At 37.5% G+C, this 12,922-nt stretch overlaps 1 protein-coding gene across 1 annotated transcript; it reads left to right on the forward strand.

Annotated features, from left to right (window-relative positions):
- Window positions 1-529: 529 nt before the first annotated feature.
- Window positions 530-11,465, forward strand: POMP (proteasome maturation protein). The gene is made up of 6 exons (XM_026708934.2): window positions 530-853; window positions 4,395-4,492; window positions 6,099-6,159; window positions 8,332-8,433; window positions 10,291-10,384; window positions 11,246-11,465. The coding sequence occupies exons 1-6, from the start codon at window positions 851-853 to the stop codon at window positions 11,311-11,313; spliced, it is 426 nt and encodes a 141-aa protein (XP_026564719.1). The 5' UTR covers window positions 530-850; the 3' UTR covers window positions 11,314-11,465.
- The last annotated feature ends 1,457 nt before the right edge of the window (window positions 11,466-12,922 follow it).

Here is a 12,922-nt window from a genome sequence, read left to right on the forward strand (position 1 = left end):
GATTTCTCCACTCCTCTACTCATTGCAGAATACCTTATGCCACCAGACTTGAAATTCTAGACCTAGAGAACCTAGAACTACACCACCTTCGGTCCAATCTATAGTATATAAAATACATTGCAATGTCCTACCAGTCAATGATTACTTCAGCTTCAACCATAACAATACAAGAGCAAACAATACGACTTCAGCAACAGAGTGGTCAATGTCTGGAATACTCTACCTGACTCCGTAGTTTTTTCCCCCAACCCCAAAAACTTTAAAATCTTAGACTGTCTACTATTGACCTCACCCCTTTCCTAAGAGGTCTGTAGGGGGCGTGCATAAGCGCACCAACCTGCCTACCGTCCCTGTCCTGTTGTTTCTTTTATATATTTTTTATTTTTCTTATATGTATCCATGTATTCATAACTATGTTTTTACTTATACCTATTATCTTGTAAGCACAAACAAACAAACAAATAAATAAAAAAGATAATGCAAGTCTTTAATCTATTTTTTCCTCCCCACTTTTATTTTGACCTCCCAGAGGCAGCAACTGTGAGAAAACATCCCAGCAGGACTATCAGAAATAGAAAGCAGCTAATAATAACTGCAATAATTTGTGAAGCCGAGACGCTTAACAAAGCAGCACACAATAACAGTAGAAAACAATTCTCTGCCCGCAAGCGGCCGCCTCCTATTGGCGGGTGGAGGACCCTTCCAAGCCCCGCCCCCTCCCGCGCCCTGAGCTCGTTCTCAAACCTACTTTCTTCTCCCGTCGCGCGAGAATTTCGTGCACGTCGGGGCGGGTGTGTTTGACGTCACCGGGAGCCCGCGGAAGGAAGCTGCCGCCGGTGACTGTGCAAAGATGGTGAGTGGCTCGTTGCGGGGTTGAAGGGAGGCGAAGAACGCGCGCGGGGCGGGCGAGCGAAAGGAGGGGACGCGAGGCGCGAGAAAGGGAGAAGATCCACCGCGACGAACCGAGGACCGTTGGCTCTCGCGTGCTGCGGAGCGATGACCGGACAGAACCGGGATTTTTATTTTTATTTTTAAACCGGAGGTTACCTTAATGTTCAATGCTGGCTTATTCCTGGCTTTCCCGACGGGGTTCCGCGTTATCAGAAGCAGGCCTGGTGGTATTTGGTTTCCGAGAGTCTAGATGGGCACGTGAGGTCTTTCCCCAAATCTGGGATTCTGCATCTCCTTTACTTTCCTAACCAGCCCGAGGGTTTTCTTGGCCAATTAACGGGAGCTCAAATTCTAGATTTCTGCAGGATATCTATGGGTAAAGCATCACGGTTTAATATTTTATTTATTTCAGCAGTTTGTTCGGGCTTAGCGGCGGCTAACAAAGTTATTTTACTGCATCTTCAGGTTTATAATCTTCAGTTTCGTTTTTTAATGTGCTGGTGCAACTGCAGCAGAATACTTCCTAAAAAAAGAGCTGTGTTACTTGTCAAGTTTGCTTTTTTTCTATACTGATCTTTTGTCAACGTGGGTTTGACAAATTTTTTTACATGGACTTACTTGGATTAAGACAGTAGATTTGATTGCAGGGTTTATATTTAACTGCTTTCCATTTCAAATGCAGTCTGTAGCCTAGAAATATGATTGCATGCATGCTTGAAAAAGCAGCAGTAATGGAGAAATGATAAGCTTCCAAAGATATTAAACTAAGATTGGGAAAACCCAAGTTCAAGTAGACACTCATCTTTGGAAGTTCATGTGCTGGCTTTTGGCCAGCCACTCTCTTTCAGCCCAGCTTACCTAACAGGTTATGGCTATGGGATAAAATTAGAAGAGGGAATGTTGTATACACTACCTTTGGTGCTGGAGAAAAGGTTGGATATAAATTAGGAAGTAACATGTGTGCAAATATTCTTCTGCCTTTGTTAATCCAGCTGAATCTGTCTAGAAGAAAAATCTATTTTCTGTTGACTGATACAGATGAACATTATTTGCAATGGCTGTAAGGAAGATACAAAAGCATATGTTTAAGAAAGTGTTGTTAGTATTAGAGGAGATGTATTGAACTAATGTGGATATTTGTAGTTTTATATGGATTTTGCTTAAAAAATAGTTGCAAATAAACATACATCACAATTAAGAAATGCTATCTTTGCAAATATTAAAACTATGGTGACAAGATCCAACACATAAATACTTGCATTATTTATGGAGAAAAACAAATAGTGGTACAATCATCACACTGGGATGGACAACTAAACATAAGAATGAAATGAGTACTTAAAAAAAAGTACTTTTTAAAAAAAAAGTGGCTAGAAATTGGGGAAATGATTGATTTCTAAGCAACCATGTATAAAGATACATTTCACTTATTAAATATGGTAGTATCACTCTTGATGTTAATGGAAATGCAGCTTTTGAACAATGGCAAACATTCACTTTGCCCTGGGACCAGACTCTTCTTGGTTACTTTTGCTGGATTGCTGTCGGCTGGCAAGATTTTTGCAGGATTTACTTTGCAGATATTTCACTTCCACAAGGAAGCAATAGCACATTAGTTTCAGTGTCATTGTTGGAGGATTTCCTGCAGTTCAGCTTCTTATTTACTTAATCTATCCAGTGTCAAGCCTTGTGCTTTAATAAGTCAGCTCATTTTAAATTTATACACTCTAAATATTTGTAAAATAGAGGTGTGTTTTTTGGCAAAGGAAATGCCTGGAGATTCATGTCAGGATTATGCAGTGCAATAACCCATGCAGACTGGTTGAAAGAGAGACAAATAAGGTACAGTTAAAATAAACAAGAAAAGCTGATGGTGGGAAAGGAAACAAGTGTTGCTAATACTTGTGGGAATCTTGGCCTCATAGTATAACATCAGCTTATGTCTCAGGTCATAAATTAATCTGTTCTATATTCCCTGACTGTTTGTGATATGGTCTTAATATTATTTCGCTGTATTGCTGTTTATAGTGAACCATTCCTTAGAATTATGTACAACTTTATGGGAATATTTAATATATTGTGGGGTGGGGTGGGCTGGTAAACCCTGGCACTAAGTAGATAAAGTATGGGGGCGTCTTGTTCTACAATTTATGGTAAGTGTTTTCCCTCTTTATATATTCTGCTTGTTTTACAAGGGATTTTTGTTGTAAATAAACCATTTTGCATATCCCTGAGTTTTCATCTCTCTCACACACACACCCACCCCCTCTCCCTCATTTATCAGATAGATATAGTGCTTGGCTGACAGAAGCACAAATATAGTTTTTGTCAAACTTTTTAGTAACTAACCCAAGTGTATGGTTCCTTTGCTCCTTTCATCTTCCTGGAAGTGAGAATGTTTAGAGATACTTTAAACGTAGAAAGAATTGTTGCCATTTTGGCAAGTCCCTTGGTTGAATTCTCTTTGATTTTGACAATTTGATAGAAGTATGTTTACTCAGATTGCAGGAACAAAGGTTTAAATTGTACTGTTATATGGAGTACTGTGTTTACTGTATTGAGTTGATCAAGTATGTGCATGGATAAAAATATAATAAACATGTTTCTGTATTGTTTTATAAAAAGATTTTAATAATTCCAATAAGCGTTGTCGTATATTAATTGTTGTAGAAATTGTAGTCACAAGAACTGTTTTAAGAACAGCCTGCACACCAAAGTAATTGATGTAGCAAGTCAGAGAAGAGCTAGTCATGTGATGAATTGCACTGGGTGTAAATTTAGTAATTATCAAAGTATCTAATCTATACTATTAGGTCCAAACAATTTATACATTGTTTTAACTTCATTTGCTACTTTGACAGGACAGAATAGATCAAAACTGTTAGAGCTTTAGTGTTACAGCCCAGATTTACCTACAAGATAATATGCTTCTGTGTTAAATGTGTATTAAACAGGGGAAATGATTTTAAAATGCTTTGCATTACCTCTAACTTTGAATGCTATGTCATCTATAGATAGTCCTCCACTTGTGACCAAAGCTGATCCCCAAATTTCTGGTATTAAGTGACACAGTTAAGAATTTTGCCTCATTTCATGACCTTTCTTGCCACTGTTGTTAAGGGAATCACTGCAGTTGTTTAGTTAGTAACTTGGTTGTTAAGTGAAATTGTCTTTCTCGTTGACTTTACTTGTTGGAAGTTTGCAAAAGGTGATCATATGACCCAGGGCTTTGCAATAATCATAAGTATGAACCAGTTGCCAAGCATCCAAATTTTGATCACGTGACCCTGGGGATGCTGCAAAGGTAGTAAGTGTGAAAAATGGTCATATCACTTTCTTCAGTGCCATTGTAACATCGGTCGTTAAATGAAAGGTTGTAAGTCAAGGACTACTTGTATTTAACAAACAGTTATTGCAAAGTTTGAGGTCTCAGTTGCACAGAATTAATTGTATTGAGATGAACAATGTTGTCTGTCTACAATAATAGCTTTCTTCTGTTTAAGAATACCAGGGGGCTTGGATCTCAGTTGAAGGACAGCATTTCAGTTCCTGATTTTTCAGCTAGTGGAACATTTGAAAGTCATGATGTGATACACAGAGGGTAAGTACCAGATGTTTATAGAAATATCAGGGTGAATTTCCTGTGTAATCAGAGATCAAGATGGGGGAAAAAAGCTTCTGCCTGATCTATGTGTGCTTTTGTGAAAAATAGTGTGGAAATAGTTTATTTTCAAAAAATATAAACTAAAAAAAAATTCCAGTCAATTTTTAGACTAGTATCTGTTTGCAGGCTGATCTTTTCTTGTAATAAACTGAAACATAAATATATTTTGATGTGCCAGATCTTCAGCCATTTAGTATAAACTATAACTTCAACTTCTTAATAGAAGTGTTCAAGATCAAGATAGCAATAAATACTTAATATAGAGATTATTTCTACAGAATTATGGCCCTTAAACATTCTCCAGAATGCTTCCAGTTTGTTTAGGTAAAGGAACCAATTCATCCTCTTGAATCAGATGAAAAGTTCCTTCTATTAGTAGTAATGGATTGCTACCATTTCCAATCAGCTTGATGTCTGCACAAGTATGTTCTGTCTCTTTGGAATTCTTTTACCTATGAGTAAACAAATCATTGTGGAAAATGTGGCTGCAAAGGGTTGCAATTTTAGTGGTAAAATAAGTGAATGACTAGGCTACTGAATATTTGGAGTCAGATACTATGCTAAGATATATATTTATAAAATAACATTGGCTGGGTTCATATAGTACTGCAACTACATGTCACAAAAAACTCTGGCGTGGTCAGCCTTGTTTTAAGGCATATTATCTACTGTGGAAATATTCATGCCTCATTTTTCTTTCACACTAGATACACCATAATGCTAACTGGGAATAGCCTGGTAACTGATAGAGTGTGTCACTTAAGAGTAAGCTAAACAAGACTGAAATTTTAAATATTATTAGTCATGGGTGGGGGAGGGAGTTCCTTTCCTTCAGGCATGTCCCTGTAGTTTTCTTGGCAAGGTTTTCAGAACTGACTTGCCTTTGCCAGCTTCCTAGGGCTGAGAGAAAGTGAGTAGCCCAAAGTCAACCAGATGTCTTTGTGTCTAAGGCAGGAAAAGAACCTATAGTTTCCTGGTTTCTAGCCTGATGCTTTAACCACTACACCAAACTAGTTGGTTAACGGAAAAATGTCAGTTGCCAAGCACCCATGTTTTGCTCAGATGACCATGGAGATGCTGCAATTATTGTAAGTGTGAGAACTGGTCATATGTCACTTTGTTTCAATGCTGTTGTAACTTTGAACAGTCGCTAAACAAATGATTTTAAGTCAAGGATTACCTGTATTCAAGAGCTATGTACACTGAAGATGACATTTAATTTTGTTGTATAATGTGCAGTGACAAAGTAAACTAAACTAAATTCCTAGAATAGAATTAAAATGTTTTCAGTAGTATATAAATGTGCTAAGGGGAAATATACTATATAATGAACATTACAGTGGTAAAAATGAAGAAAAAAATAATTAAAATAATTAAGTGGTTTCTGTCAGATTTTCAGGCTTTTTAGAATTAAAGTCTGTATTTGGAATAGTTTATAAAGTTGATGAAGGAAACAAGACTGACATGTATATTTGCCTTCATTCACAAGACTTTATTTTGACGTAAGATTTTATACGGTATCTCTGTTTACTTGTGTTTGCAGCTTTCCACATGTGAAGAGTGAACTTTTTCCCGTTCATCCTTTGGAACTTTCAGAGAAGAATGTAAGTGGAAGGGAATATTATAGATAGGTAGATGTAGTTATAGATATTAAAAATAACTGTCCATAGTAAAATGTATCTTTTCATATGCCTGAACTAAAATCAGAATTAACTGAGACATTCTAAACAACCAGTAATTTACAGAATAGATACTTTTGAATAATTAGTACAAGCTGCAAAAAGAGTACAGAACACTTTGGTAGGGTTATTTATGAGTAAATAGAAATGTTGAAAATTCCATTGGAACATAAAATTCCTGTTGTCAATCATATCACGTTAGAGAAGACTAAATGGATAACAAGAAGAAGACAGCAGTGGCTAGGTTAATGGTTTTGAAGAGAAATTGAATGAAAAACAAATTTTTGCCCAGTGATCAATTGATGAAGGAAGAAAATGAAGTAGGTTAGAGGAAAGTAGGAAGAGCTTGGCTTTGTATAGCTCATATCTTGGATTGATTTATTATTTCAATTTTCCATTTCCTAAAAGAAAATAAATTCAATTGAGAGTGGAATTTGTTTTTAAAGAATTCTATCCAACAGTAAAAAATGATACAAATTTAAGAGTAAAGAAAAGTGGTCAATAAATAAAAGAAAAATAAAGGTGCTGCTTTTAATCTTTTGCAGCGGTTACAAATTTGTCATGTTTCCTCCATCTCTAAAGTTGTATCATGATTACCTTCTGATGTTTTATGCTTTCTAATAACCAAATCCATAAGTCACCAGTTCAATTTTCCCCCCACTTTCAGCAAATAGTCCACAAAGGGTTTCCTTCACTAACAAATGTACTGGTGGGGTTGAAAATCTCCGCTGTAGAGGGTGGCCACTTCAGCGCTTTGACTCCCAGGGACAGGAGTTCGGCCAAGCTATCTGCAAAATCCTCTGTCTCTTGAGCGCTCACGGAGAGAAGCAACCGGAGTCACTTGTATCTCAAGAGCCCAGCCAAAGTTTCTCGCGCTGCTTCTGTGAGCGCAGAGAGGGAGATAGAGAGACACAGAGAGAGAGAGAGACGATTTTGCAGGTAGCTTGGCCAAACTGTCCTTGAGAGTCAAAGCACTGAAGCGTGAGCAGCGTGAGAAACTTTGGCCAGACTCCTCAAGCGAAGGCGGAATGCTGATGCAATTAACGTGGTGCTCCTGCTACACAAACCCAAGCTCTTCCTACTTTCCTCTAATCTACTTCATTTTCTTCCTTCCTCAATCGATCATGGTCCCACTGGGCAAAAAGTTGTTCTTCATTCAATTTCTCTTCAAAACCATTAACCTAGCCACTGCTGTCTTCCTCTTGTTATCCATTTAGTCTTCTCTAACGTGATATGATAGACAACAGGAATTTTATGTTCCAATGGAATTTTCAACATTTCTATTTACTCATAAATAACCCTACCAAAGTGTTCCGTACTCTTTTTGCAGTTTGTGGTGCTCCTGCACCTTCCAGCCATATCCCTCGCCACTCTGGCCTGCCTGTGCCGCTGCCCCTCTCTTGCCGCAACAGCACCATTACCTCGTCCTAGCCAATGAGGACTGCACTGCTTTTTGCAGGTTGCACCACCTGCAAATTTGCACATTACACATGCTACTCCCCAAGGCGGACATTTCTAACCTCATCAAGGGCCGGTCCCATATTCCAGAGCTGCAGTAGTCACAAGACTGGCCCTTTGGTCATCCCGGAACAGCTCATCCATGGCAGGCCAGTGCAAAGGCCAGTCCTATGACTATGCAGCTCTGGAATATGGGACCGACTTTCCCATCAACATCAAGCTACCGTCGGTCAAAATTCGTATTAGTGATCCATGGGATTTAAAATTATGAGTTTGGTGGTCCCTGAGATCCAAATGATTGGCGACTCCTATTCTGTGAAATAGTTACATTTAATAGGATATTATTTCTACAGAAAAGAGAAATATGCAAATATATTGGTGGTGGGTGATTTGTGTAGGATTTGGATCATTCATCTGTTCATTACACGTGGGTTACATGAATTCTGTTTGTGTAAAACAGCAAAGCTGTATGTTAATGGAAAGGAATGCTTGAGCTTATTCTGGACAAGAGATTTTCTCTTGTTCTGTGAGAAAAAAAAAAAAGAACAATAGCATTCTCTGTGTGCATGGTTCTTACTAAGTTATTCACATCTCACTTCCTGGAGTGTAAAATAATGTTTTTAAAATTTCTTTTGGTAGTTTTCCTTAACTCAAGATAAAATGAATTTTTCAACTCTGAGAAATATTCAAGGGCTACATGCGCCATTAAAGCTGCAAATGGAATTCAAAGCAGTGAAACAGGTATGCTTATTTTTTTAAAAAAAATCTCCAGAATATAGTTTATTTTTAAAAATCTAAAACTTAAAATTTACAGAATTAAAATGGCAAATAATTATTATCAATCCCATTTTGAAAATATCTTGGACAGTTAATAGCATAACACAACATTAAAACGTAGGACAAAGTCCTAAAGCAAAAAACTCCAACACAATAATATCTAAGGTAGCTTTTAACAGGGCATTTTATACTTAATCAGAGTAACTCTCAAACTAGCATTCGTGGATTCCCCAGATAATGGAAAAAAAATGTTCATGTTCAAAAAATATTCAATTGTTCATGGGTAAAATAGTTAATTTTGGTAGGATTTCATATGAGCTTGTTTTGCTCTGTCCAGAGCCTCAGGGTACAAATTTAGGGCTTCCACAATACAGGTGGTCGTTGACTTATTTGGTCACTCAGTGACCATTCAAAGTTGTGACAGCCGCCCCCCAATTACTTATGACCTGAGTTCTGATGGCTGCATATACTCCCTCATAGCCACATGATGAGAGTTAAGGTGCTTGGCAACTAGCTCATTTTTGTGGCTGATTGCACTGTTCCACACTCAGGGCAGTGTTCCACAGCAATTTGAAGAGCCATGGTGGCGCAGTGGTTAGAATGCAGCACTGCAGGCTATTTCTGCTAACTGCCAGCAGTTTGGCAGTTCGATTCTCACCAGCTCAAGGTTGACTCAGCCTTCCATCCTCCTGAGGTTGGTAAAATGAGAACCCAGGTTGTTGGGGACCTTATGCTGACTCTGTAAACTGCTTAGAGAGGGCGGTAAAGCACTGTGAAGTGGTATAGAAGTCTAAGTGCTATTGTTACTTACAATGGTTTTTGCTATGGTGCCTCTTCGGCTAGCATCTAGCAAAAACGCCCATTGGAATACGTAGATTAGCTTAATGATTGTATTGTTCACTTAACAACCACCACAACAAAGGAAATCAAATCGGATCGAATAATGTGGGTGCCATCATGGCCATCAAGATTTACAGTGGAAATTCTGGTTCTATTATGTAAGTCAAGAACCTATAAGTTTGACCTGGCCCAAGATGATTTATACCTGTGGGAGTATATATTTGAGCATCCATAGTATAAATTAGATTTAGTTGGACTTGATATCTCATTTCTACATTCTTTTAATTTACTATTTCTGTGTCCTCTGAGTTTTGCCTAACTTTGCTTTATCCAAAAGGAAACGGGTAGCTACATAATGTGTTTTGTCAGGATTATTAATTGAATATAAATTAGTGCTCTGGATTTATTTGGAATCTCACCATCTGCACTGAGATTGACTTTTTGATAAGCTTCACTCACCCTTTGCAAAGCCATTATTTCCAATTCTTCAGAGAATTCTACTAGGCATTATGTGTTGTGGTATTACCCCTTCATAAAACTTGTCATTTCAATTTTTGATATTAAATACAATGTAAAATATGTTAATTAACACTGATATCTTTATTGCCTGAAAAGTTGTGCACCTCCCAAGTAATTTATTTTTCAAATGGAAAATTAAGTATGTAAACAAAAACCAGGATAGAAATATTATTTTGAAGAACAATTATTTCTTCTTGCTGACATCTCAAAAGAAGAGGTGAGATATTGTTGAACTGCAGTATTCCTGTATGGCGGCAAAAGTAATGGTAAAGCTCATATTTTTAAAATATATATTTTCAATATATTGAATGCTACATCTGCATCCTTCTTCAAACATTACATGGGTGGAATATAAAAAGTGCAGCCTGAGTGAGCCACTTGATATTGATTTGTTTGTTCCTTTAATACGGCATATCTCATTATTAATAAATATGGATGACTAACTTGTAAAATCTTTTGTAGATCCAGCGCCTGCCTTTCCTTCACAGCTCTAATCTGGCACTGGATGTCTTAAAAGGCAATGATGATTGCATTGGTTTTGAAGACATTCTTGGCGGTAAGGTTTGGACAAGTTTTAAACTCTAGGGAGACATGGGTCATATTTCCATGATGGCATATTTATATGCGTAGCCGTATATTGCTGAGGGCTAGTAATAGAAACAACCTAAGCTCATATTTATTGTCCCCTTCCCTTGGGCTTCTTAAACATTTTAATAGGCCTCTACAGATAGTCCTTGACTTACGAACACAATTGAGCCCAACATTTCTGTTGTTCAATGAGGCATTTGTTAAGTGAGTTTTGTGCCATTTTACGACCTTTCTTGCCGCAGCTGTTAAGCGAATTACTGCCGTTGGTAAGTTAGTAGCCTGGTTGTTAAGTGAGTCTGGCTTCCCCATTGATTTTGCTTGTCAGAAGGTTGCAAAAGGTGATCGCATCACCCTGGACACAGCAACGGTGTGGTGATTCATGTGATCGGGGGGATGTTGGTCACTAAGTGGGAAGAACAATTATAAGTCACTTTTTTCAGTGCTGTTGTAGCTTTGGTCAGTAAAAGTACTGTTGTAAGTCAAGTTTACTATGTTATAGATGTTTACTATGAGGAAGTGCTGGATCAGACTAGGTCTTCAGTCCAATCCAGCAGAATTCCTTTTCATACGTGAAACTGTCCATTTAGACCTTTTGTAGAGTCTGCAGGGAAGATGGGACATATTTATGTGTAGGATGTCTGGACCTGAGTAAACACTGTAAGAAATCACCTCTCAGATAAGAAACAAATACTAGATTTTATTCAGGCCACTCTTCACCTGAATAAATTAAATTTGCTCAATATAGGCTAAATGAAGAAACAAAGTATAATGCATAAGTGACATGCCTTCAGTTGTCCTTAATTAACATTTTACTAAATTTGTTTTCCAGATCCTGCACAAAGTGAACGAATGGTAGAACCTCATATGATGGTTGAACATAAACTTGGTTTATTATAATACTTACATATTACAGCTTTTTCTGTTCATCAGAACATTCCTATCCTGTGTCTGTGAGGGTTGAAATAAACTATATTAAATGAAATATTTGTTTTGATAGGCAGTTTCTCACCAACTCCGTGAAAGAAGCACAATAAACGTTACAAACACCCTGTTCTGTGTTTACTGCCTAATATCTTATGAATTGGGTTTTTAAAAAAGGATATATGATTATATCCAACATTATAGTGCTCTTATTTATAGTTAGGAGGCCATACATAAAAATATATTCAGAAACAGGAAAATATGAAACTGTTAGGATTGGAAAATCTTTGCAAAACAACTTTTTGCAATTTTAAAGCAAGAGATTTATTGTTAATTTCCTTTGCTCCTGATGGTTGGTGTCTTTTAAACAATAAATAACATTTTCAGTAAGCATTGGGACTTTTTCTGAGTGTTTAATAGCATCTTCAAATATGTTCACCCCAAGCAGGACTTGTTTTTGTTAGGCGGCTATTGAGTTGCAGATGATGATGATAGCCTATTTGTCGCTAAAGCCATTTTAAGATAGAATCTGAGTCTGGTAATAACCAGTCATAAGAGCAGGTACTAACCTCTAATACATTCTTTTGTCTCCCTGAAATAATACCTCCCTATTGAGCCTCATTTCCTTGGCAGGCACTCATTTTCACGATAACCTCTTTTTGATAAGTTGGAGTGATAGTTGGTTTATAGTTCCCTTTTTCGTCAGGGCATTTCTGTTATTTGATAGCTATATTGGCTGTTAGCCAGTTATTAATCTTCAATTATTTGACGGCCTTCACCCACTTCAAAGACTCAGACATATGTCTCCTTTTTCTTCTTGGTACGGGGAATACAGGTTCCCATCTAAAAACTGAATTAGCTAGGTAGTGAAATGACAGGACTTCTGGCTCTATTGGAGGGTGGAGGAGAGAAATAAAACTTAAATAGGTTTTGGAGTCTTCATGGCCTGTCAGCGTCATCCTGATTTTCAGTAACTACATCCGTGTTCTTTAAAGTCATGGTTATGACACCAGGAATAATATCTGTTGGCTTTTTTTCTATTGTTCCCAAGTTTCAAGCATTCTATTTACTTTCATGCTTCTTAAACATTTAAACTTCTAGCTTCAATAAATATAAAGAATCGCATACTAAAAATTACCACTGTAATTTGTTTTCCACTATCTATTTACAACCTATCCCTTCTTGATTTTTATTGTGTTGGATACATTAGAGAGAAACTGGCCTAAAGTCATCCAGTGAGTTTTCCATAACTAACGCTGGATTTCAGCTTGGGTTTCTCTATTCCAGGCATGGAGCACACTGACTGTTAACCAGCATTTTGGGGCTACTTGTAAATTAAGAAAGGACAGTGAGCATTTAAATCAGGGGCCAACCTTTTAGACCACAGGGACCACCAAACTCATAATTTTAAATCCGGTGGACCACTAATACGAATTTTGACTGACGGTGGCTTGCTGATGTTTTTCCAGGGTCTCTGCAGAAAGCAGCAGAGACCCTGGGAAAATCCTCAAAAAAGTCTGCAGGAAAATTCCCCACCCCGTTTTCCTACTAATCGATCATTATTTGGGATCGCAAGATACTGTCT

Source organism: Pseudonaja textilis, chromosome 7, assembly GCF_049901715.1.
Source record: "Pseudonaja textilis isolate UNSWEBS1 chromosome 7, rPseTex1.2, whole genome shotgun sequence".
Classification (NCBI taxonomy): Eukaryota; Metazoa; Chordata; class Lepidosauria; order Squamata; family Elapidae; genus Pseudonaja; species Pseudonaja textilis.

Bases quoted from the DNA above. Each gene is read 5' to 3' on its own strand.
- POMP (XM_026708934.2), top strand. The intron at 4,493-6,098 runs GTAAGTACCAGA...TTGTGTTTGCAG, and splicing joins CATGATGTGATACACAGAGG to CTTTCCACATGTGAAGAGTG. The intron at 6,160-8,331 runs GTAAGTGGAAGG...TTCTTTTGGTAG, and splicing joins TGGAACTTTCAGAGAAGAAT to TTTTCCTTAACTCAAGATAA.